The sequence below is a fragment of the Delphinapterus leucas genome, chromosome 1 (genome assembly GCF_059928025.1).
Source record: "Delphinapterus leucas isolate spDelLeu-1000000601 "Yukka" chromosome 1, BTC_Dleu_Yukka2, whole genome shotgun sequence".
Taxonomy (NCBI): domain Eukaryota; kingdom Metazoa; phylum Chordata; class Mammalia; order Artiodactyla; family Monodontidae; genus Delphinapterus; species Delphinapterus leucas.
The window spans coordinates 172,785,429-172,807,071 of record NC_143129.1 but is presented as its reverse complement, the minus strand read 5'-3'; the positions used below and the strand labels follow the sequence as shown (position 1 = coordinate 172,807,071).

The following is a 21,643-nucleotide window of genomic DNA, read 5'->3' as shown; positions in this document are numbered from 1 at the left end:
TGGGGTTCTTTTGTTCTTCTTTCTCTAATTGCTTTAGGTGTAAGTTTAGGTGGTTTATTTGAGATGTTTCTTGTTTCTTGAGGTAGGATTGTATTGCTATAAACTTCCCTCTTAGAACTGCTTTTGCTGCATCCCATAGGTTTTGGGTCATCATGTTTTTATTGTCATTTGTTTCTAGGTATTTTTTGATTTCCTCTTTGATTTCTTCAGTGATCTCTTGGTTATTAAGTAGTGTATTGTTTAGCCTCCATGTGTTTGTATTTTTTACAGATTTTTCCCTGTAATTGATATCTAGTCTCATAGCACTGTGGTCAGAAAAGATACTTGATATGATTTCAATTTTCTTAAATTTACTAAGGCTTAATTTGTGACCCAGTATATGATCTTTCCTGGAGAATGTTCCATGAGCACTTGAGCAGAAAGTGTATTCTGTTGTTTTTGGATGGAATGTCCTATAAATATCAATTAAGTCCATCTTGTTTAATGTATCATTTAAAGCTTGTGTTTCCTTATTTCATTTTGGATGATCTGTCCATTGGTGAAAATGGGGTGGTAAAGCTTCCTACTATGATTCTGTTACTGTCGATTTCCTCTTTTATGGCTGTTAGCATTTGCCTTATGTATTGAGGTGATACTCTGTTGGGTGCATAAATATTTACAATTGTTATATCTTCTTCTTGGATTGATCCCTTTATCATTATGTGTGTCCTTCTTTGTCTCTTGTAATGGTCTTTGTTTTAAAGTCTATTTTGTCTGATGTGAGAATTGCTACTCCAGCTTTCTTGTGATTTCCATTTGCGTAGAATATCTTTATCCATCCCCTCACTTTCAGTGTATGTGTCCCTAGGCGTGAAGTGGGTCTCTTGTAGACAGCATATATACGGGTCTTGTTTTTGTATCCATTCAGCCAGTCTGTGTCTTTTGGTGGGAGCATTTATTCCATTTACATTTAAGGTAATTATCGATATGTGTGTTCCTGTGACCATTTTCTTAATTGTTTTTGGTTTGTTATTGTAGGTCTTTTCCTTCTCTTGTGTTTCCTGCCTAGAGAAGTTCCTTTACCATTTGTTGTAAAGCTGGTTTGGTGGTGCTGAATTCTCTTAGCTTTTGCTTGTCTGTAAAGGTTTTAATTTCTCCGTCAAATCTGAATGAGATCCTTGCTGGGTAGAGTAATCTTGGTTGTAGGTTTTTCCCTTTCATCACTTTAAATATGTCTTGCCACTCCCATCTGGCTTGCAGAGTTTCTGCTGAAAGATCAGCTGTTAACCTTACGGGGATTCCCTTGTATGTTATTTGTTGTTTTTCCCTTGCTCCTTTTTTTTTTTTTTGCGGTACGTGGGCCTCTCACTGTTGTGGCCTCTCCCATTGCGGAGCATAGGCTATGGACGCGCGGGCTTAGCGGCCATGGCTCACAGGCCTAGCTGCTCCGCGGCATGTGGGATCTTCCCGGACCGGGGCACGAACCCGTGTCCCCTGCATTGGCAGGCGGACTCTCAACCACTGCGCCACCAGGGAAGCCCTCCCTTGCTGCTTTTAATATTTTTTCTTTGTATTTAATTTTTGACAGTTTGATTAATATGTGTCTTGGCGTGTTTCTCCTTGGAATTTATCCTTTATGGGACTCTCTGTGCTTCCTGGACTTGATTGACTATTTCCTTTTCCGTATTAGGGAAGTTTTCAACTATAATCTCTTCAAATATTTTCTCAGTCCCTTTCTTTTTCTCTTCTTCTTCTGGGACCCCTATAATTCGAATGTTGGTGCATTTAATGTTGTCCCAGAGGTCTCTAAGGCTGTCCTCAATTCTTCTCATTCTTTTTTCTTTATTCTGCTCTGCAGTAGTTATTTCCACTGTTTTATCTTCCAGGTCACTTATCTGTTCTTCTACCTCAGTTATTCTGCTACTGATTCCTTGTAGAGAATTTTTTATTGCATTTATTGTGTTCATCATTGTTTGTTTGCTCTTTAGTTCTTCTAGCTCTTTGTGAAACGATCCTTGTATTTTGTCCATTGTATTTCCAAGATTTTGGATCATCTTTACTATCATTACTCTGAATTCTTTTTCAGGTAGACTGCCTATTTCCTCTTCATTTGTTAGGTCTGGTACGTTTTTACCTTGCTCCTTCATCTGCTGTGTGTTTCTCTGTCTTCTCATTTTGCTTAACTTACTGTGTTTGGGGTCTCCTTTTTGCAGGCTGCAGGTTCGTAGTTCTTGTTGTTTTTGGTGTCTGCCTCTAGTGGCTAAGGTTGGTTCAGTGGGTTGTGTAGGCTTCCTGGTGGATGGGAGTAGTGCCTGTCTTCTGGTGGATGAGGCTGGATCTTGTCTTTCTGGTGGGCAGGACCACATCCGGTGGTGTGTTTTGGGGTGTTTGTGACCTTATTATGATTTTTGGTAGCCTCTCTGCTAATGGGTGAGGTTGTGTTCCTGTCTTGCTAGTTGTTTGGCATAAGGTGTGCAGTACTGTAGATTGCTGGTTGTTCAGTGGAGCTGGGTCTTAGTGTTGAGATGGAGATCTCTGGGAGAGCTCTCGCCATTTGATATTATGTGGAGCTGGGAGGTCTCTGGTGGACCAATGTCCTGAACTCGGCTCTCCCACCTCAGAGGCACAGGCCTGACATCCGGCTGGAGCACCAAAACCCTGTCAGCCACATGGCCAGGTACGTGGGGAGTTTCTTGCCTTTTGGGATGTCTGAGGTCTTCTGCCAGCGTTCAGTAGGTGTTCTGTAGGAGTTGTTCCACGTGTAGATGTATTTCTGATGTATTTGTGGGGAGGAAGGTGATCTCCACATCTCACTCCTCCACCATATTGAAGGTCTCTGCCTTGTTCTTTTTGTTCTCCTAATCTTACTAATGCCTTTCCTTTAAAGTTGCTTCCATTATCAGTGCTTCCAACTTCTTGTTTTATGTGCTTTAAAATGATTAAATATGGATATCTGGTGCCTGTCTTGTTACTTATATAATTACTTCAGTGGTATTGAATTTTGAAACTCTTTAAATTGTTTCTTGATATGTTCAGAAGCTGATGGAAGTATATATTTGTAAGATCATCTTAGATAGAGAGCGCCGAATCCGAACCACTAGACCACCAGGGAGAGATCATCTTAGAAATAAAAGTAAAATATATGTGAATGTTTCTGAGGACATCTTATAAAGATGTACTTAACCATCAGCTTATAAAAATATCAATTTAATACCCAATTTTAAGAATTATACTTGTTATATAAGTTATATATATACTATGTATATATATTACTATATAGTACATGCAGTAAAATATTTTACTTGCAATATGTAGTAAAGCATTTCTAATGTTTCTGCCAGAAAAGGCGAATTCCTTGCTTTCTTTTGTCTCTTCATTGTAGTCTGCTTAGTTTCTTTCACTGCTTGCCAGCACTGAATTATGAGAACTGATGGATGGTGCCATTTATGAAATCATGTGTTGGTTATTAAACCTTAGAGTCCTCTTCATGTTCCCTGCTGTAGTCCTAAAAGAAGGCATGTGATTGTGTTTTTCACTCCATAACCTCTTTTGCTTTCGTTAGTGTATTTTCCTTTACTCTGGCTCTTTAGTTTTAAATTTTATTGTATATTATCAGTAATGCTAATTTTAATTAGAGTATCCTCCAATATTTTAAAGTTTTTTTGTGGATGAAGAAAATATTCTAAATGCCTTGTGCTTTGTAAGGTATATTGTTTCACTCATTAGTAAACTGATTTTTGGAATGTTAAGCTGAAAAGAATGACTAAATCCTAAGGATGTTTCAGCTTTTGAGCAAATTGAAAGTTTTTTTAAAAAAGGAAGTGAGATCAGTCTGCAAATAAGGCAAAGCTTTACAGAGGTTCTTCAGGCAAGAAAGGAGTTTGAGGCATAATCATTATCCCTAGTTTTGTGTTCACTTTCACTTTTCCCAGAAGTCCTTTGCTTTTCTTTGTTAGGTGTGGAGGGTGCAGCTTTCCAGAGTAGACTTCCTCATGACCGGATGACTTCTCAAGAAGCAGCCTGTTTTCCAGATATCATCAGTGGACCACAGCAGACCCAGAAGGTTTTTCTGTTCATTAGAAACCGCACAGTAAGTTTCCAGTCAGCTTTTTTCCACCTGAATTGTAAAAGGTACATATTACTTTTATATAGAATATGGGGGGGAAAATAGAGAGGAAAGAATTTTTAAGTTATCTGTAATACTATTCCAAGATAACCACTGTTAAAAATTAGGCGTTTTTTCCTCCAGGTATTTTTTTAAAGGTATATTTAATTTTTGTTTTTACAAAATTGAGATCCTACTTCCATGCATTCTTGGGATCCTTTTCTTTCCTCATAACCTCATAAACACACAATAAGAATCTTTACACACTTTTTTTTTTAATAATACATTAAAAATAATCACTTTGTCTTTCCTTCCCAGGGTAAGAGAAACCCTTATTCTGTTCTACTCATCTGGTTCATCTTCCTCCTCTGGCTAAATGATTGATTTTAATGTCGGCAAAATATTTTTTTGTCTGACAGTTGGGTCATACTTTAACTGTTGGGCATTTAAATGTCCATTTTTGCTTATTATAATGAAGCTCTGAACAGCTTTATACATTCTTGACTCTTATCTCTGGTTATTTCCTTAGGATAGAGTTCTAGAAGGAAAACTACCTGGTCAAAAAGTATGAACGCTTTTAAAGATTTGATACATGTTGTCAGATTGCTTCCCAGAGAGGCTGACCCAGTTGACACCCTCATTACCCTGCCCTGTTTTTGTGATTAAAACGATGATAATCTGTGCTGCTGTAGTAGACCAAAATCATTTCATTTATTTTCCATTTCTTTGATTACTTAGACTGATTGCTTTTTTTTTTTTTTTTTTTTTGCGGTACGCGGGCCTCTTACTGCTGTGGCCTCTCCCATTGCGGAGCACAGGCTCCAGACGCGCAGGCTCAGCGGCCATGGCTCACGGGCCCAGCCGCTCTGCGGCATGTGGGATCCTCCCACACCGGGGCATGAACCCGTGTCGCCTGCATCGGCAGGCAGACTCTCAACCACTGCGCCACCAGGGAAGCCCCAGACTGATTGCTTTTTCACATTTATTAGTCATTTGTATTTCTTCTGTGAATTTTTCTTTAATGTCCTTTATTCATCAGAAATTCTTTATATACTATTCAGAACATATTCATTGTACTCTGGAGTGATACAAAGTAGAAGAAATTCATGTTGTAATTTCAGTTATTTTGGATATAGTTCAGAGATGTCTTTTTAGCCACCACTAACATCTTTATTTTGACCATTACATTGCAAAACTACTGCTAAATTTGGATTGTTAAATGCCATTCATCTAGAGTGATCGGTAGGTTTTTGTAGTACAGAATAAAGGTTCTTTTTTGTGAAGGAAAATAGGGTGATTTTTTTAAAGTGAATGGAAAATTCTTAATGTGCATTTCTGAGGCTGATTTGTCTTATAATTGAATCAGCTTCTTTGTGTAGCATGTCAACATTTGTTCTAAGTGGATTTCAGACAAAATTGTCATTTTTTTGTTTCATCCTGAGGGGAGTTTTTACTTTTTACTTGAATTTGAGTGGTGGATTTATAGTGATCTCTGTTTTCTCTGATTCATTACCTGTGACCAGAAATCCAGATTTGGGGAAGGACTAGCCCAGGTTAGAGTTGTGGTCTCTGGCTATAAAACGGAACTTTCCTGTAAGAAAGTCATTCTTTCCTGTAAGAATTGTGTCAGTTCTCTCGTGTTAAACTGCATCTTTTGCTTCCAGATTTTAAAACCACAACTTTAGGATTATTCAGCTAGAACCTATGACCTGACCTTTATATTATAAGATGGAAGTGGAAGAAGGCTTGTGTTGAGGAGTGATGGACTTGGGCCCACTGTGTGCTTGAGGAATTCCATTTTCCTTTGACAGTGGCCACAGAGAAAAGCAGAGGGTCCATATGGATTTGGTCATATCTCTTTGTAATTGAATTTATTTACACTTTTTTTTTTTTTTTTTTTGCGGTACGCGGGCCTCTCAGTTGCGGAGCGCAGGCTCCAGACGCGCAGGCTCAGTGGCCATGGCTCACGGGCCTAGCCGCTCTGCGGCATGTGGGATCTTCCCAGACCGGGGCACAGACCCATGTCCCCTGCATCGGCAGGCGGACTCTCAACCACTGCGCCACTAGGGAAGCCCTGAATTTATTTACACTTTAGTTCCTTCTTTGAAACTTGTTTATGGAGCAGTCTTTATTAACTTTTAGCTAAGATGTAAATATGATGGTATTCAGCTGGTCTTATATTTTGTAGATATATATTCAGTTTGAAAAGAATTCATGTTAGAGCCCATTGATTGTACCATAATATTTTTTTATTCCTCATCTTACTGCTTTTTCAGCAGTATTCAAAATAATTGACTCCTCCTTTCTTAAATACACAGCTCCCTTAGCTTAACACATTATTCTAGTTTTTCTCCTGCCTCCCTGGTTGTCTTCTCTGAATGCTTTATAGCCTTATCCTTAACAACAGGCCACTATGTGAACTGGTTAGAGTTCCTTAAGGTCCTCTCCTCTCTCCCCTGTTCTTTCCCACTAGGAGCCCTGTTCTACACACTTGGCTTCAGTTATCACCCATAAGCAAGTGGCTTTAAACCTTAACTCTCCTCTGAACCCCAGCTATGTATCTAGGTGCCAGTCTTTCACCTCCTCTTGTTGTCTTGAAACTTAACTCATTATCTCTTATTTCAGTGTCCCTCATTCAGTGAATGGCATACCAACTCATTTAGTTGTGCAAGCCCAAAACTGAGGAGTTATCCTTTGCACACACACCTCCCCACATATCTGATTGATCATTTGATTTTGTATCTACTCAGGGTCTCTGGAGTTATCTAACCCAGGTTTAAATTCTTGTTGCTCCCCAGCTGTATGATCTTGGCAAGTTACTAGGCAGGCTAAATTATCTCCTAGCTTCTTTAATAATTCACTCATTTGACATAGTTTTGTGTTTCATTAGTTTCTTTGTCAGGAATGTAACCCTTACTGTTTCACTGAAAGGAAAACCTATATTTGAGGCCTTAAAGTTAAAAAGATATTTTAAAGTGATCAAATGGTATATGTCTATTTGATTGTAATACAGTTTCTATCATTTAAATACAGTTGCAGTTGTGGTTAGATAATCCAAAGATTCAGCTGACCTTTGAGGCTACTCTCCAACAATTAGAAGCACCTTACAACAGTAAGTAGTGTGTTCAATAGGACTGGTTTTGAACTGGATTTGAAAATGGATACTTCCTTCCAGAAGCTCATGGTTCCTTGATAATGAATTTGATAATGAATTTTCATCTTCTTGTGCTATGCAAAAATGAGCCTTGCAGCAAAACTATTTTGTGTGTTTGTAATTGTTTTTCTGATTTTTTAATTGTGTTGACAGGTGAGTGAGTTCAGAGATTGCTAATAATTTCTCCAGACCTATGTTCCAGCTTTAATCCACATAGTACTTTGCTGGCATTCAGCCTGTCTATCTGGCTTTCTCATTTCCCACTTGCCACCAGCAGTCTTGTAAAGTTTTTGCCAAAGTAAATGAGCATAATACTACTTTTAAAAGGGTTGGTTTTGTCCTTCATTTCATCTGTAATGGGATGTCATTTTTAAAAATTCGAAATTATGTGATATGCATTTTGGACTACCACACAGATTAATAGTTCTAAGAATCACTTTTCTAAAGGAGTCACATGACTTGAAGCTTATAGAAAAGATGAATAGAATGACTTCGTGATGGAGAAATAGAAGAAGAGTTAAGAGTTTTCCATTTAAAGTGCTACAAAGATAAACATGTTTTTAAATTCATTTTTCTGTAGGTGATACTGTGCTTGTCCACCGAGTTCACAGTTATTTAGAGCGTCATGGTCTTATCAACTTCGGCATCTATAAGAGGATAAAGCCCCTCCCAAGTAAGGACCTGGCCAATGAATTTTATGGTTTTAAATTAGGTTCCAGCAGGCTTTTTAGCATTTTATTTTGATTTCTAAATCCATATTTAGAACCAAAATATTCCCAAGTTTATCTTCTTATAAGTAAAATTTAAAGTAAAATCTCTTTGTAAATGTGAATTTCCTATAATTTCTGGTTTGATAAATACTTGGTAAAAGATACTGAATTTCCAATTTAAGAAAAAACAAAGTAAGATTTATTAAAAATGAAAAAAATCAGTTATAAAGTAGGAAGTTTGTTTTCTCTCATTAACCAGTTCTTTAATGCAATGCTAAAGGTTGCATTTTTATTTTTTAAATGCTTTTTACCCCTTTAATGGTGTCTGGATAATGTCTGCCAGGAATCAGAAGATAGGGATATTTTGAGAATTAACACATCTATCTATCTATTTATTTATAATAAATTTATATTTATGCTTTAATAATTTTTCATAAAAGGAAACTAAAGACTGCAGAAGTAGAGCTTAAAGAAAATAGCTTTAAGAATCGATTGGTTGACTGCTCAAATTGTCCTAAGTATAATTGTGAGGTAAATGTGGGAGATTATTCATAATAAATTAACTGAGGGTCACAGACGCTGAAGCACATGGCTGAGGTAATGAAAAAGTAAATCTTAAGATAAAGGATTTCATTTATGAATTTTCAACATTGAATTAAAGTTTATAAGTTTCAGATATTTACTAATTTGTATTCATATAGTTTTCATATTTTGAAAATAACTCTGAATTGTTACTTTGTGAGACGTCATAACATGTTAAGAACCTAGAAATTTTCTTGATAAAAAAATAACAAATAAAAACTCTTAAGCCTACAACAAAGTATTTTAATTTTTGTTCATTTTTTAATTTTAGCTAAAAAGACAGGAAAGGTAATCATTATAGGCTCTGGGGTCTCGGGCTTGGCAGCAGCTCGTCAGTTACAAAGTTTTGGAATGGATGTCACACTTCTGGAAGCCAGGGTAAGAATTTTATTTTGGGTTTAGAAGCCCAGCTTAATGGAAATATGGTAAGGAAATTATCTGTTGCAAATTAAGGAATCTTACAAATTGAACTAAGCCAAACTGATTTAAATAATACTCAAAGTATTTTGACAGTGTTAACTACATTGGATAAAGCATTTTTGACAGTAAGACTTTGCAAAGTGCTCAGTGAGTATTTAGAGTTTATAAATAATCCATATAGCCCTTTGATGCATATTTTCAGGTCATTGTTTCTTGCAGCTAACTTTCAATTTGGGGGCTTTCTCGGGCATACCCTTTACAGGATGCAGTTATTTTTAGTGGTGGGACAGAGTGAATTGTATTCTGTTTGATTGTAAACGGAAAGGAGAGTTGCTTCTCAGACAGCAGCCATCTTTTACAGCCTGGTGAAGCCAAGATATTGGCTCCTTATCATTAGTCCTAGAGAGAGAAATGGAAACTGAAAGAGGGTGGGGATGATGGCAGAGTGGAAAAAAAGACATCCCATTAGGATGTTACTATTCAAATCATTTTCATGAGTAATTTTTGAGATTTAATTATTTTTCAGTGGCTTAAAGACCTCCCTTGACTCCTACCATTTAAAGAAACAAAAACCAAACAAAACACTTCTCACATAACCTAAACAATCTAAAATTTCATAAAAGCTTTCAAAATGTTTTGTGCAGGGCAATCTAAATTGCTTTTTACAAATTCCTAATTTTTTAAAATGTTCTTTTCAAATAGAGTATGGAGAGATCAAAATTAAATAATTCCTGATACAGTCTTACTTTAATATTTTATTCATTAATTCAGAAAACATTTGTGTGCCCTCTGTCTCCTATGTACAAAGAATACAGCAAGGAATAATGGGATCATTATGATTCCTACCCATGTGTGCAGGTTTTTGTTTTGCTTTTTTTCATTTGTTTGGAGTTTACAGAGTACTCTCATGTAATCCATGACTGAAGTATCACTGCAGCTCAGTAAGATTTCCCCATACTTGAAAATCTACAGTCAGCAAAGATAACACTTGGGCCTGTGTAGAAATGAGAGGTATTGTCAACAGTTCATGCTCAGTAGACACTCTGCCCTTGGGCATGGGGCTGCCCTGGAGAGGCATTTGTCAGATAGATATGAAATCATTCACAGCTGACTTTGACACTGTGGGGCAAGAGTCAGAACATGATGGTAGAAAAATGGCCTTTAGTGTTGAAATTTGTGAACAAATATTTTCTATGTGAGTGGCCCTTGCTCAGCCTGTACAACTGGCGTTAGAGACATTAGGGTAGGTGGCTAATAGTACCAGTAACTAAGTATGTCTTCTGGGTGTCAAATTGTTTCCTACCTCACATCACTTAATTCTGTTCCTTTTATATGTCATTCATTACCTACCACTCTCTCAAATAGTTAAAGTTCATTTGCTCTTTGTGCTCACATTGTACTCCATGTAAACTCTAACTACACCTTTCTTTTTAAGTTATCAAAGAGCCCTGAGGTGGTACCTTGCCAGGTTATTATGGTTAAACTAGAATTTATGACTTTAGCCATTTAATTTCTGAAAAACAGGATCGTGTGGGTGGACGAGTTGCTACATTTCGCAAAGGAAACTACGTAGCTGATCTTGGAGCCATGGTAGTAACAGGTCTTGGTAAGTAGTTCTTAGTTTTGTGCTGTAATACAAGGTCTGAGACTCATAAAATTGTTTAATCTTACAAATATATATATGTATGTGTATATATATATATATATGTATGTATGGTTTTTTTTTTTTTTTTTGGCTGCGTTGGGTCTTCGTTGCTGCGCGCGGGCTTTCTCTAGTTGCTGTGAGCAGGGGCTACTCTTTGCTGCGGTGCGCGTGCTTCTCATTGCAGTGGCATCTGTTGCTGTGGAGCACGGGCTCCAGGTGCACCAGCTTCGGTAGTTGTGGCACACGGGCTCTAGAGCGCAGGCTCAGTAGTGTGGCGCATGGGCTTAGTTCCTTCTTGGCATGTGGGATCTTCCCGGACCAGGGGTCAAACCCTTGTTGCCTGCATTGGCCGGCAGATTCTTAACCACTGCGCCACCAGGGAAGTCCCTGTTTAATCTTATATTTTAAAGCCATAGATACAATTTTAAAATATATTGGTTAGGATACTGTTCTCAGTATTAGTGAGAGGTAAATTGACAAATAGTCTTCCTGAAAAGATACATCAATATGAGCATAATTTAAAATGTACATAGATTTTAACCTAGTGGATCCAGTTCTAGGAAATTATCCTAAGAAAATAGACAACTGGACAGTGACGTAGCAGATGTTAGAAACCACAGATTAGAAGATTAAATTATTATACAATGAGAACTATGCAGCCACTAAAAATTATGTAGCTGCATATTAACATGAAATTATGTCCACATTTGTTGCTAAGTTGGAAAAAGATCACAGAACAGTGCATGTGTTATGATCCTTTTGTATGTATATGTCTGTAATTTTATGCACATAAAATCTAGAAGGGTCTGTAATGTTAACTAATTTTTGGTAATAGGTAATGTTTTGCGTTCTTCTTTATGCTTAACTTAAATATTTATTTTACTTTGGGCATTTTGTTGATATATAATTCATGTACCCTAAGCTTTGATATTTTAAATTTTGAGTAAAAATATTTTTGCATTGAGGTTTTTGTTCTCTTTTCATAGGTATGTTGAATTTAATTGTTGGAGTTTTTTCTAGGAGGGAATCCCATGGCTGTGGTTAGCAAGCAAGTAAATATGGAACTGGCCAAGATCAAGCAAAAATGCCCACTTTATGAAGCTAATGGACAAGCTGTAAGTTGACAACAAACTACTTTTCACAATTTCTTTGGTTCAGTCGAAAACAATTTTGGGGAAATATGTGAATGAATATACACACATATAAATATGAACTGAGAGTAGAAATGGTGTGACATTATTGTGATTGTTTCTTAACTCTGAGCTGTATAGGAAGGGGTTACACATGCCTTTTTAGGCATTTATCTTTAAATAGTTAATGAAGATTAGGCTAGCTAGGCTGTTAAGTTTTTTAGTTTTTGATGGGCTAATAGCGAAATGGCGGTACTAACCTGATGCTTAGGTAGGTTAAGGTGTTTGTTGATCAGAGGCCTAGGAGCTTCCTGTGGTTGGTATGATAGCATGGAAGTGATATTCAGTATGGGAGAGTGAGAGTGTTTTAACAGCTGTATTATAGGTTATGTAAGTCAGTCCTAATTTTTAGGGGTCTGTGAAACTCAAAAGTTTGTATTCAGAATTTTTGCCAACTCCCCTGTTAGGAGTGAGGGAGTCTACAATTCTCAGGCTGTAAACACACTATCATCTTTATATTTGAAGGAGGGGAAGCTTGCTATGTATATGGCAGTTTAGCCTACTGTTATTAAAAGTGGTTAGATTCCAACTCCAGAATTTTGTGTGATAGGTCCCATGGGACATCCTCACCTTTTCCTGTCTATCTTTAGGATATGCAGTTCATATCAGAGAAGTACAAACTTTTAGGAAATGTTTTGGTTCCCATCCCCACCATTCTGGATCCATATTTCCTCCCAGGGCTTTTTGGGGGGTGAGGGGAAAGGGCGGGCAGCCTTCTGGCAAAATAAAGTAGAAAGGAAAAGGATGAAGTAGAGGTTAATTCAACAATTCTATAAACTTCTATTTACGCTGCAAAGACCTGTAAAAGATAAAGAGATAAGACAGTCCCTGCCATGTAAGACCCCATAGTCTGGTGGTACTTGTACACAAATAATTATCTTTTCCCACCTTTTTATTATAGAAATTTTCAGACATATACAAAAGTAGAAAGAGTACTATAATGGACTCCCATTTTTCCAGTCTTGTTGAGAGCAGGGGAAGTGACATGACCAGATAGGTGTTTAAGGTAGATAGACAGTAATTTAGAGAATTGAATTGAGGAAGCAGGGTCTCTTAAGTAGATACTACATTAGTCCTCAAGAAGTAATGGAATCCAAACCAAAGATTATCACTGATCTTTGAGACACTATCTTTTTCTTTAGACTTTCCTGAATGTAGAGCAGGTTCATTTAGTCTTTCTAACAGTAAAAAGTGAGGGTGTTTTTCCTAGTAGAGATATCCAAAGAAATTGTCTGCTTTCTTGGTATTAGATAAGCTGTAAAACATTTTTTAAAACACTTGTTTCTAAATAACATACCAATATTTGCTGAAGTGTGGCCTATAGCCAGCTGCCAATCCATGAACTGTTGGTTACTAGTATGGGATGAGATTAATATCTTGTGCCAGAATGTAAATAAACCACATCATTTAACCACGATGTTTGTTCAGATGATGACTTTTTTTTTTTGGTAGCAAGACTTTGTCAACGAAAGAAGTGGTGGTGCATAGTTTATGTTCTGGCATAAGCTCCTTATCTCACCAGGACCAGCCCTTTGAGTAGCATTTTGGTACACAGTTGTTAAGCTGGTTTGTGGTTTTCAGCATTTTGTTGTCATTCAACTCTGATCTTTATAGGATTTTTCTAGGTTTGTTTGTATTTGGTGAAGCAGCCAAATGGTAAGGAGGATTCTTTAAGCATTCTCAAATTTGGGAAAAAATTCTTTGCAGCTTTGAGTTCTGCTTGCCTTAAGTTAGTCAATCAAACATGAGAAGACATATTAATATTTCTTAATCATGCTGTTCCCAGTGGTCTAGCTCAGAGTAGGAATGGACAACCGGTGACCAGTAGACTGGCTTTTGGCTTATATGACAAGCACTAAGAGCTTATAGCCTGGTTAATTTATGCTTATAATCACAGATATGTGTCGTGGCTTTAGAAACCTAAGGAATAGCTCAGTCAGTTGCTTCATTCTCCCATTTTGCAGGGGAAGAATCTAAAGCACATGCATGTTTCCCTGAGATCATTATAGTCAATAAGTTGTAGAGCCAAGGTCCGCTGTCTGGTGTTGCAGCTTTAATGCCCGCACTTGTTCTGTTCTGCCTAGCTGATAGTTCAGGGAAGGTGGGGCAGGGGTGAGTGTGCAGTTCTGACTGCCAGTGTGACTGCATCAGCTGAGTCTCCTTCTCAGAGAGCTTTCTTTTAATAGTTATTCTAAGGAGGCCCACCTAGAGTGATGATATTCACTCAGCCATTGATTTTTCTTCAGTGAACCGTTGAACGAAATGGGATGCGTTCTTCCATTCTCTGTGGATACCCTCAGTGGAAAAGAGGGTGATTGATTTGATGGTTCTGTTGTTAGTACATAGAAATTAATTATTCCATCCTATACAAGGCCAGCAGTTAACTCAGAGTTATTAATATCATTTGTAATATTGTCTTAAGGACATATCACCATACTCAGCCATTTTGCTGCTATAGAAAAAAAACCATGTAGTAAGTGGTTTTTGTTTTGTTACCTTGTTATTGTTTTAATAACAGTCACAAGAATCCCTGAAAGAGTTTGCCTCTCTCTTCTCTCTGGTCCTGGACTGGCAGCTAGTATATTGAGCTTGTATGTTTGTTTTTGACAAAGGAAGCTTATTTTATGGCTTTGGTTTACTAGAACAGGGCTTTCTAATCTGGTTCTACTATAGGATATTCTTATAAATAAAAGTATCTTCCAAGCCTATAAAAACAATCAGAGGGCTTCCCTGGTGGCGCAGTGGTTGAGAGTCCGCCTGCCGATGCAGGGGACACGGGTTCATGCCCTGGTCTGGGAAGATCCCACATGCCGCGGAGCGGCTGGGCCCATGAGCCATGGCCGCTGAGCCTGCACATCCAGAGCCTGTGCTCCGCAACGGGAGAGGCCACAACAGTGAGAGGCCCGCGTACCGCAAAAACAAAACAAAACAAACAAAAATAATCAGAGCTAATAAAGCAGGTGCCCTCGGATTAACTGGATGGAGTTATCCTCTGAATTATGCAGTTTTAAATAGATATGGGTAAGGTTAGGAAATAGGGTAATTCATATTTCAGGAGCATTTTGGGAGTCACCAGTGAGAGGACTGAAAACATGGATTGGTGGGGGAGACTGGAGAAATGACTGTGAGTGTTTTCTGCATCTCCTATATAGCTAGTAACTTGGGGGCTTTAGATTCTAGCTTTGTGTTTGACTTTTTTTGAGTAATGAAAAGGTATCTGAAGTGAGTGAGTGTGTGAGAGAGAGAGACTGTGTGTGTGTGTGTGTGTGTGTGTGTGTGTGTGATTATTAAGTGAGATCAAAAGACTCAGTAACTACTTAGAGAAACAGAACCTGATTATGAGGAAGAAAGATAACACTTGAAAGGTAACGCATGCCAGGCTTCTTAGAAATACCATTGATTGGATACACTCAGTACCTACCATAACTTAGCAAGTTTCCACTTTTATTCATAGAGAGTGGTGCTTAAGTGGTTACACTTTTGACAGAGGTATCTTGGCCGTTTCAGTTTTCATCTTCCTTTTTGGAAACATCTTTGGTATCTTTAAGGAAGTCTTTCTCTACCCTTTAAAATCATGACTGCCAATCCCTGCTTTTTATAAATGTAAAAATCTCATGCCTTCCTTTAATGTTTTTGAAGTTGCAAAATAAGTTTTTTCCCCTCAAATATAGTTATAATATTGACTTTTCTTTTCCAAACTATATTAATTTATTTAACAAGAATTTACTGAGTACCTCTGCTATGTGCTAGAAGTTGCTGGGGTGCACTCCTTAGACATGCCATGTGTGCCTTCTCCACATGGCTTAGTCCCTGCTCTAGGAAAGTCAGTTATTTACATCCCCTAAAAGATTCCTTATGAGGTAAAAGAAGGAGAGGGAGGCAACAGTCTCCATTTATAGAATCACATTGAATTTTATTTGAATTAAGGATATACCTGTTGTCCTTATTCTCCCTTCAGGGTTAATAACAATATCTCATTTCCCTTAGCTATTTGGGAATCTGGGTTAGAAACTCCTCAGATGTAAATTTCTTTTTCCACTAATCTTTCGTTTTACCGTAATTGTAGAAGTGCATGGGGATGGGAGAGGTGGAGGTTGACTGTGGCCTCTGTTGGCCAGATTTTGCCATTACAACTTTCTTCAACGTGTAACTCTTCCTGAGGATTTCTCTGGCTAAATCTCAGAACTTTGAGTACCTGGAACCTAGGTACACTTAACTCCATTTTTGCTCTGCTGCTAGAGAACTTATGCAGACTGGAAGTATGACAGATGGGCAATGTTTTTGAAGACCTACCAAGCTTGTGATGATAGAATGCAACCAGAGGTAGAACTAAGGAGAGCTGTCCTTCCTTTGAGATGATTTCTTACAGAATCAGGGACCGTGTCCAGAAAGTTGTTTGGCTCTCCCAAAATTTATTCTGCATGAGCCAGTCACACAGGCTTCCCCACCCGGACCATGTTCAGGGATGCTCCATATAATCCATCCTCCATATATGGATGCTCCGTATAATAGGATCAAAACAGTCAGGATTATACCCCATTTAGAGGAGTGAGACTCACCCAATTTTTAGTCTTGAAGGAACCATTTATTTGGAGCCTTTCATTGAGAAATAAATGGTTTTGAAAAATCATAAAATCTGTTTCAAGCAATAGCCTTTTTGTTTGATTCTTTGCTAGGAAACTGTATCAAAGGTCCTTTCCCGAAAGACTGCTTCTTCGTTTGTTGTTATGTGTTGTCACTGTGTTGTAATAAAAAATCCAGCTGTGTAAAATGTGGTGCTTAAGCCTTGGTAATCATTTGCTGAGTTCCCTTCTGAGGATGCAATTTAAGAATATACAATAGAACAGTCAGGTTAGGGCTTCCCTGGTGGCGCAGTGGTTGAGGGTCTGCCTGCCGATGCAGGGGACACGGGTTCGTGCCCCGGTCCGGGAGGATCCTGCATGCCGCGGAGCAACTAAGCCCGTGTGTCACAACTACTGAGCCTGTGCTCTAGGGCCTGTGAGCCACAACTACTGAGCCCGTGTGCCGCAACTACTGAAGCCCACACACCTAGAGCCCCTGCTCCACAAGAGAAGCCACCACAATGAGAAGCCTGCACACCACAACAAAGAGTAGCCCCCGCTCGCAGCAACTAGAAAAAGCCCACGCAGCAACAAAGACCCAACGCAGCCAAAAATAAAAATAAATAAATAAATTTATTTTCTAAAAAAAGAATGAATGGTCAGGTTAAACTAAAATTATTGTGACTTGTGTTAGAGATTGCCAGTATTTCAACATCCTTTCATAATTATTTGTGGAACTAACAGAGTCCAAGGGTTCTCACCAAAGGGAAAGAAATGACCTGAAACAGATATGTAGGGGGTGCTTAGGGTAGTCAGTTGCTAAAGTTCTTGTCATTGTCTGAGTGTGTCAAGTAGAATATATCTAATAGATTAACTTTAGAAACAGAGTCAAGGTTTAAATACATCAAAAACACATTTTGGTTTTCTCCCAGTCAGTATTGGTGTCCTAATGGACAAGTATTTTATTTACTATTTTCCAAATATTTCTTTAATTTTAAAGTGTAATTTTAAAATTAATGGGAAAAAATCCAGGTTTCAAAGCTACCCCTGGTGTCACTGACAACATTCCTATAACTGCTTAGCAGAAAATGGATGGGACCTGACTGCTGACGGGAGCCCCGAGTTAGAGGGGGTGTCCTGGAGATGCAGTCATGTCATTCTGGTATCAGATGCAGCAGTGATCTTTTGGTTTGGTGTTTGTTTGGTTTGATTGTTGTTCTTTTTCTCTTGTACTGAATTTTGCTTATTCCTCTCTGCTTTCTGCACTGTCTCCTTTTACCACCCCCACCCCCACCCAAAGTGCCTTTCTTTTGCCCATTTCTGTGCCTTGACTCTCTCATTTTAGTCTCTGTACAGTCTGTTCCTTATCTCTGTGGTAGTTGCAGCTTCTGAGCTCACAATGCTTCTGTCATGCTGTGTGTTTAAAGCCTTGATTTTACTGGCGTCTTACAAAACGAAACTTGGCTTGGCTGTGGGCTCTTATTTACAGTTTATTTCTCTCTCTGCTGCACTGGTTAAAAGGACACTGTCAAGGTATTTTTCTTTCATAATTTTTCAATTCATTTTCCTCACTGTTTACAGTAACCCATTAAAAGCTTGAAACTTAAATCTTTCCCTTCCAAAGATCCCGTCCATCATACATTCCCACTGGTTTGTTGTTGTAGAGTTGCACCTGTATGTTGGGCTGGTGCCATTTGAGTATTTGTCATTGAAAGCGCATGTAAAAAGTCAAGTTTTTTGTCGGGGGTGTGGGTGGGCTAAAGGGGAAAGTGTAACGAATCAAGTGGGCTGCTCAGCAAACAGAGGGAAGAAACAAAAGGTCAAATTTGGTCCCTCTAGCCTTGACAGTGTCCCTTTAAATATTTCTGTACCACACACCCTGGACCCCAGATACTGAGCCTTTGAGTGCTGCGTACTTTTTCAATATGAACTTCCCTATGTGACTGTCACTCTAGCTGTAAAGATTAGAGCTTGTCTAAAGCAAGCCATCCAATTGACACTGGAAGAGCTTTAATCTGTACCATTTGCAGACTTGGCGTATTGGCACTTTCTGTCCTATTGTAGAGGAATATGTGATCTGGTCCCTCTTGCTGCTATAGCATCCTCCTGCTAGGCATTTTAGAAGCTACATGTAGAAATATCACCATTTGTACTACAGGAAAAGCAGTCATTCATATTGCATCTGTGATCAGTGAAGATCTCATAACTATGTAGATTTCATATTGAAAATGTGATTGTTTCCTTTTTAAAGGAGCACCAAATTTAGAACCATCTTTTGTAACATCACTGCGGGAATTAAACACCAAGCAAAATTTCAGCATTGCTTTGAGCTGTTCTTTATGTGACCATCATATATAGAGTATATGTAACTGACGGGAAAGTAAATGAAATTCCTGACAAGAAGGTCACTTCCATCAGCTCTGATAGCTGTGTAATCAAAACAAGTAGCGATGTCACCAAGAGCTCCTTTCTTTGGCCCTGGACTTGAATGGGTAGGTCAGATGTGTTTGATCCACCAAGCCCTAGGTACCACCCTGATACATAAATGGCACCAAGCATCCAAAGCCTGATTCACTGCCTTATTTCTCAACATAAACGAAAAGATTCTCAGGGGTTTCTATTTCTAAGGCTAAGGGGGATTCTCTAATTCATAAAGATTTCCTGATCTCTCCCATGTGTGATCTTTTAGAACTTGATGCTTTAAAATATTATTTTGATTGAATTAGTTATAGTGTCTTGTCATCATTTACAGTTCCAAAGGAGAGTTGCAGTCCTTTTCCCTTTGTTTTGGTGCAGATTATACTTCTCACCATATTCTTTCTGGCTATACCATGGCTCATCTGATAAGAGTTACTGCGTGACTCATCAGTGAAGGGCAGAGGCTAGTGCTTCGAAAGCATCCATTGAACTGGGAAGGGCACAACTGAAGGAGTTGCAGATGAGAAGCAGAGTTTTACTGTGATGATCTTGTCCATAATAGTTACCTCTAATTGTAGATCATTCTTCCTCAGCCTTAGTGATTATTAGGGCTTACTTTCATGTTTTGTTTTCTTGTTACCAATTTTAGGTTGATGGTAAAGTGAAAATCCAAATTTTGAATCTTGTTTCCCAGTTGGTGCCTAGCGCCTTTTTTTTTTTTTTTTTAATGTATTTATTTGGCTGTGCTGGCTCTTAGTTGTGGCACGCGGGATCTTCGTTGCCGCACGTGGGATCTTTCGTTGTGGCATGCGGGATCTAGTTCCCTGACCAGGGACTGAACCCAGGCCCCCTGCATTGGGAGCACGGAGTCTTGACCACTGGACCACCAGGGAAGTCCCGATGCCTAGCTTTTTATGGCAAGAGATGCTTGCCTTAGACATGCTTTTTCCTTCTTGCTATTCCCATGAATTCAGCAATAGGATTGTAGATACAGTTTACTTTGGGGCTGAATTAAGCAGTAGCAGAGGAATTTGTGTCAGCTAACTGATGGTATCACTAGGTAGGGACACAGCAGGGATTAGGAGCATGGTCTTGCAGCTTGATGATCTGCTTTGCAATCTGTTCTCTTACTCCACAGTAGTGAGCCAGACCTGGTACCTCAGTCACTCATAGTCTAAGAGCATTGGATATTCAACTCTGAACTTAATTGGTGCCATAAAACACTATTACTCTGAGAAAGAATTAAGATGCTGTTGTGTTCTTATTAATAGCCATGAATTTCACTTCTCTCTTCCCTACTCATACCTGAAATTGTCGTCTTTGAGGGGAAGCAGATACCTTGGGCTTCTTATTTTTTCATCCTGTCCTTATTCTGGAAGGTGCTCAGGTGTGTTAACATAGTCTTTGTTCTCTGGGACTTCTCCAGTGTGTTGTCTGCATGTCAGCCCAGCTTATCTCAGTGCATGTCAACTCCAGGGCATCTTGTGCTCCACATGACTTCACTCAGCACCAATGTGAATCCTGTGGCTGTTAATAGAGGTAGAGTCCCAGCTCTGAGGGTAAAATCGTGAGAATAGGAAAATATCTGGGCTGAAACATTTCATATCTCATTTAATGGAATTGACCACTTCATAGAAAAGACAGTTTGAATCGTCCTCAAAGGTTTCCCCTTTGAGATACATATTTTGACCTTTTAAACTGTAGAGCATTTGTGTTTTCATGGATGGTTATGTTTAGTCGTGTAAGGACCAACTCTGCCATACTTCAAATTTTCAGGTTCCTAAAGAGAAAGATGAAATGGTAGAGCAAGAGTTTAACCGGTTGCTAGAAGCTACATCTTACCTTAGTCATCAACTAGACTTCAATGTCCTCAATAATAAGCCTGTGTCCCTTGGCCAGGCATTGGAAGTTGTCATTCAGTAAGTACTTTGATACTGCTTGTTGTATTATAGATTCCGTTTATAGATTTGCTATTTAATGTTTAAAGTTTTCATCAAATCTTATTTGAGCTAGTTTTCACTTATTTTCTTGTGAAATAGTTAAATCCAAAAGTAAAGCTATTTAAAATAATTACATGATCCTTAAGGCTCTCTGGATTGTAAAATTCATGTCTTTTATGGTATTGAATTAACTGTATTTAACATAGCCTAGAAAATAATTTGCCACCAGCCAACTTTCTTATTCCAAAGTATTAGAAATTTTAGAGGGCCTTGATGCCATCAAATGTTTCTGATGGGCACCTGTCTTACTCAGCAAGGCTGGCTGTGTGGCCAGAGCATATATATTGTCTCTTCAGGTTACAAGAAAAGCATGTCAAAGATGAGCAGATTGAACATTGGAAGAAGATAGTGAAAACTCAGGAGGAACTGAAAGAACTTCTTAATAAGGTGAAATTTTATATTTTTTCATAGCTGAAGATGCATCAGTGGGGGGAAGGCCTTTAATTTAGAAATTTAAAAGCATTTCTGATTTTTTTTCTCAATGGGAGAGAAAGTCTGCACAGCTCATTATTGTTAAGAAAATAATGACTAGCAAAAGGCACTGTATTATCTGTCAGTCTTTCTGTATGGCATTATTGGTAAATTGATGCTGGGGGAAATAGATCTTTCCTGTGTCAGGTTGCTGTTGCCTGTTGCAAAGCTGGCCTAGTGCCCTCTGCTGAAGTCTAGGATGAGAAGGAGATCAGCTGTGCTGGGGTTAAGTTCCCACTGATGAAGACAACATGTCAGCAGCCAGTACCATAATTCATTGGCATAATTATTTCACTTGAGGTGCCAATATGGGGATATTCCCCAGTGGTACCTATAAGGGGGCCTTTGTTTATGCCACCTTCCAGAGCCCCAGCTCCAGACTGGGAAACCATTTGTTTCTCCTCATC

At 38.5% G+C, this 21,643-nt stretch overlaps 1 protein-coding gene across 3 annotated transcripts in view; it reads left to right on the top strand.

Moving 5' to 3' along the window:
- Nucleotides 1–21,643, top strand: part of KDM1A (lysine demethylase 1A) — a 64,255-nt gene that overhangs the window by 30,008 nt on the left and 12,604 nt on the right. For all 3 annotated transcript variants that reach the window (XM_022552169.3, XM_022552170.3, XM_089899306.1), the window contains 8 exons: nucleotides 3,936–4,069; nucleotides 7,118–7,196; nucleotides 7,819–7,911; nucleotides 8,802–8,908; nucleotides 10,475–10,556; nucleotides 11,616–11,710; nucleotides 20,542–20,684; nucleotides 21,062–21,152. In XM_022552169.3, the coding sequence (XP_022407877.1) occupies nucleotides 3,936–4,069; nucleotides 7,118–7,196; nucleotides 7,819–7,911; nucleotides 8,802–8,908; nucleotides 10,475–10,556; nucleotides 11,616–11,710; nucleotides 20,542–20,684; nucleotides 21,062–21,152 (824 nt within the window). The remainder of the gene's footprint in view (nucleotides 1–3,935; nucleotides 4,070–7,117; nucleotides 7,197–7,818; nucleotides 7,912–8,801; nucleotides 8,909–10,474; nucleotides 10,557–11,615; nucleotides 11,711–20,541; nucleotides 20,685–21,061; nucleotides 21,153–21,643) is intronic.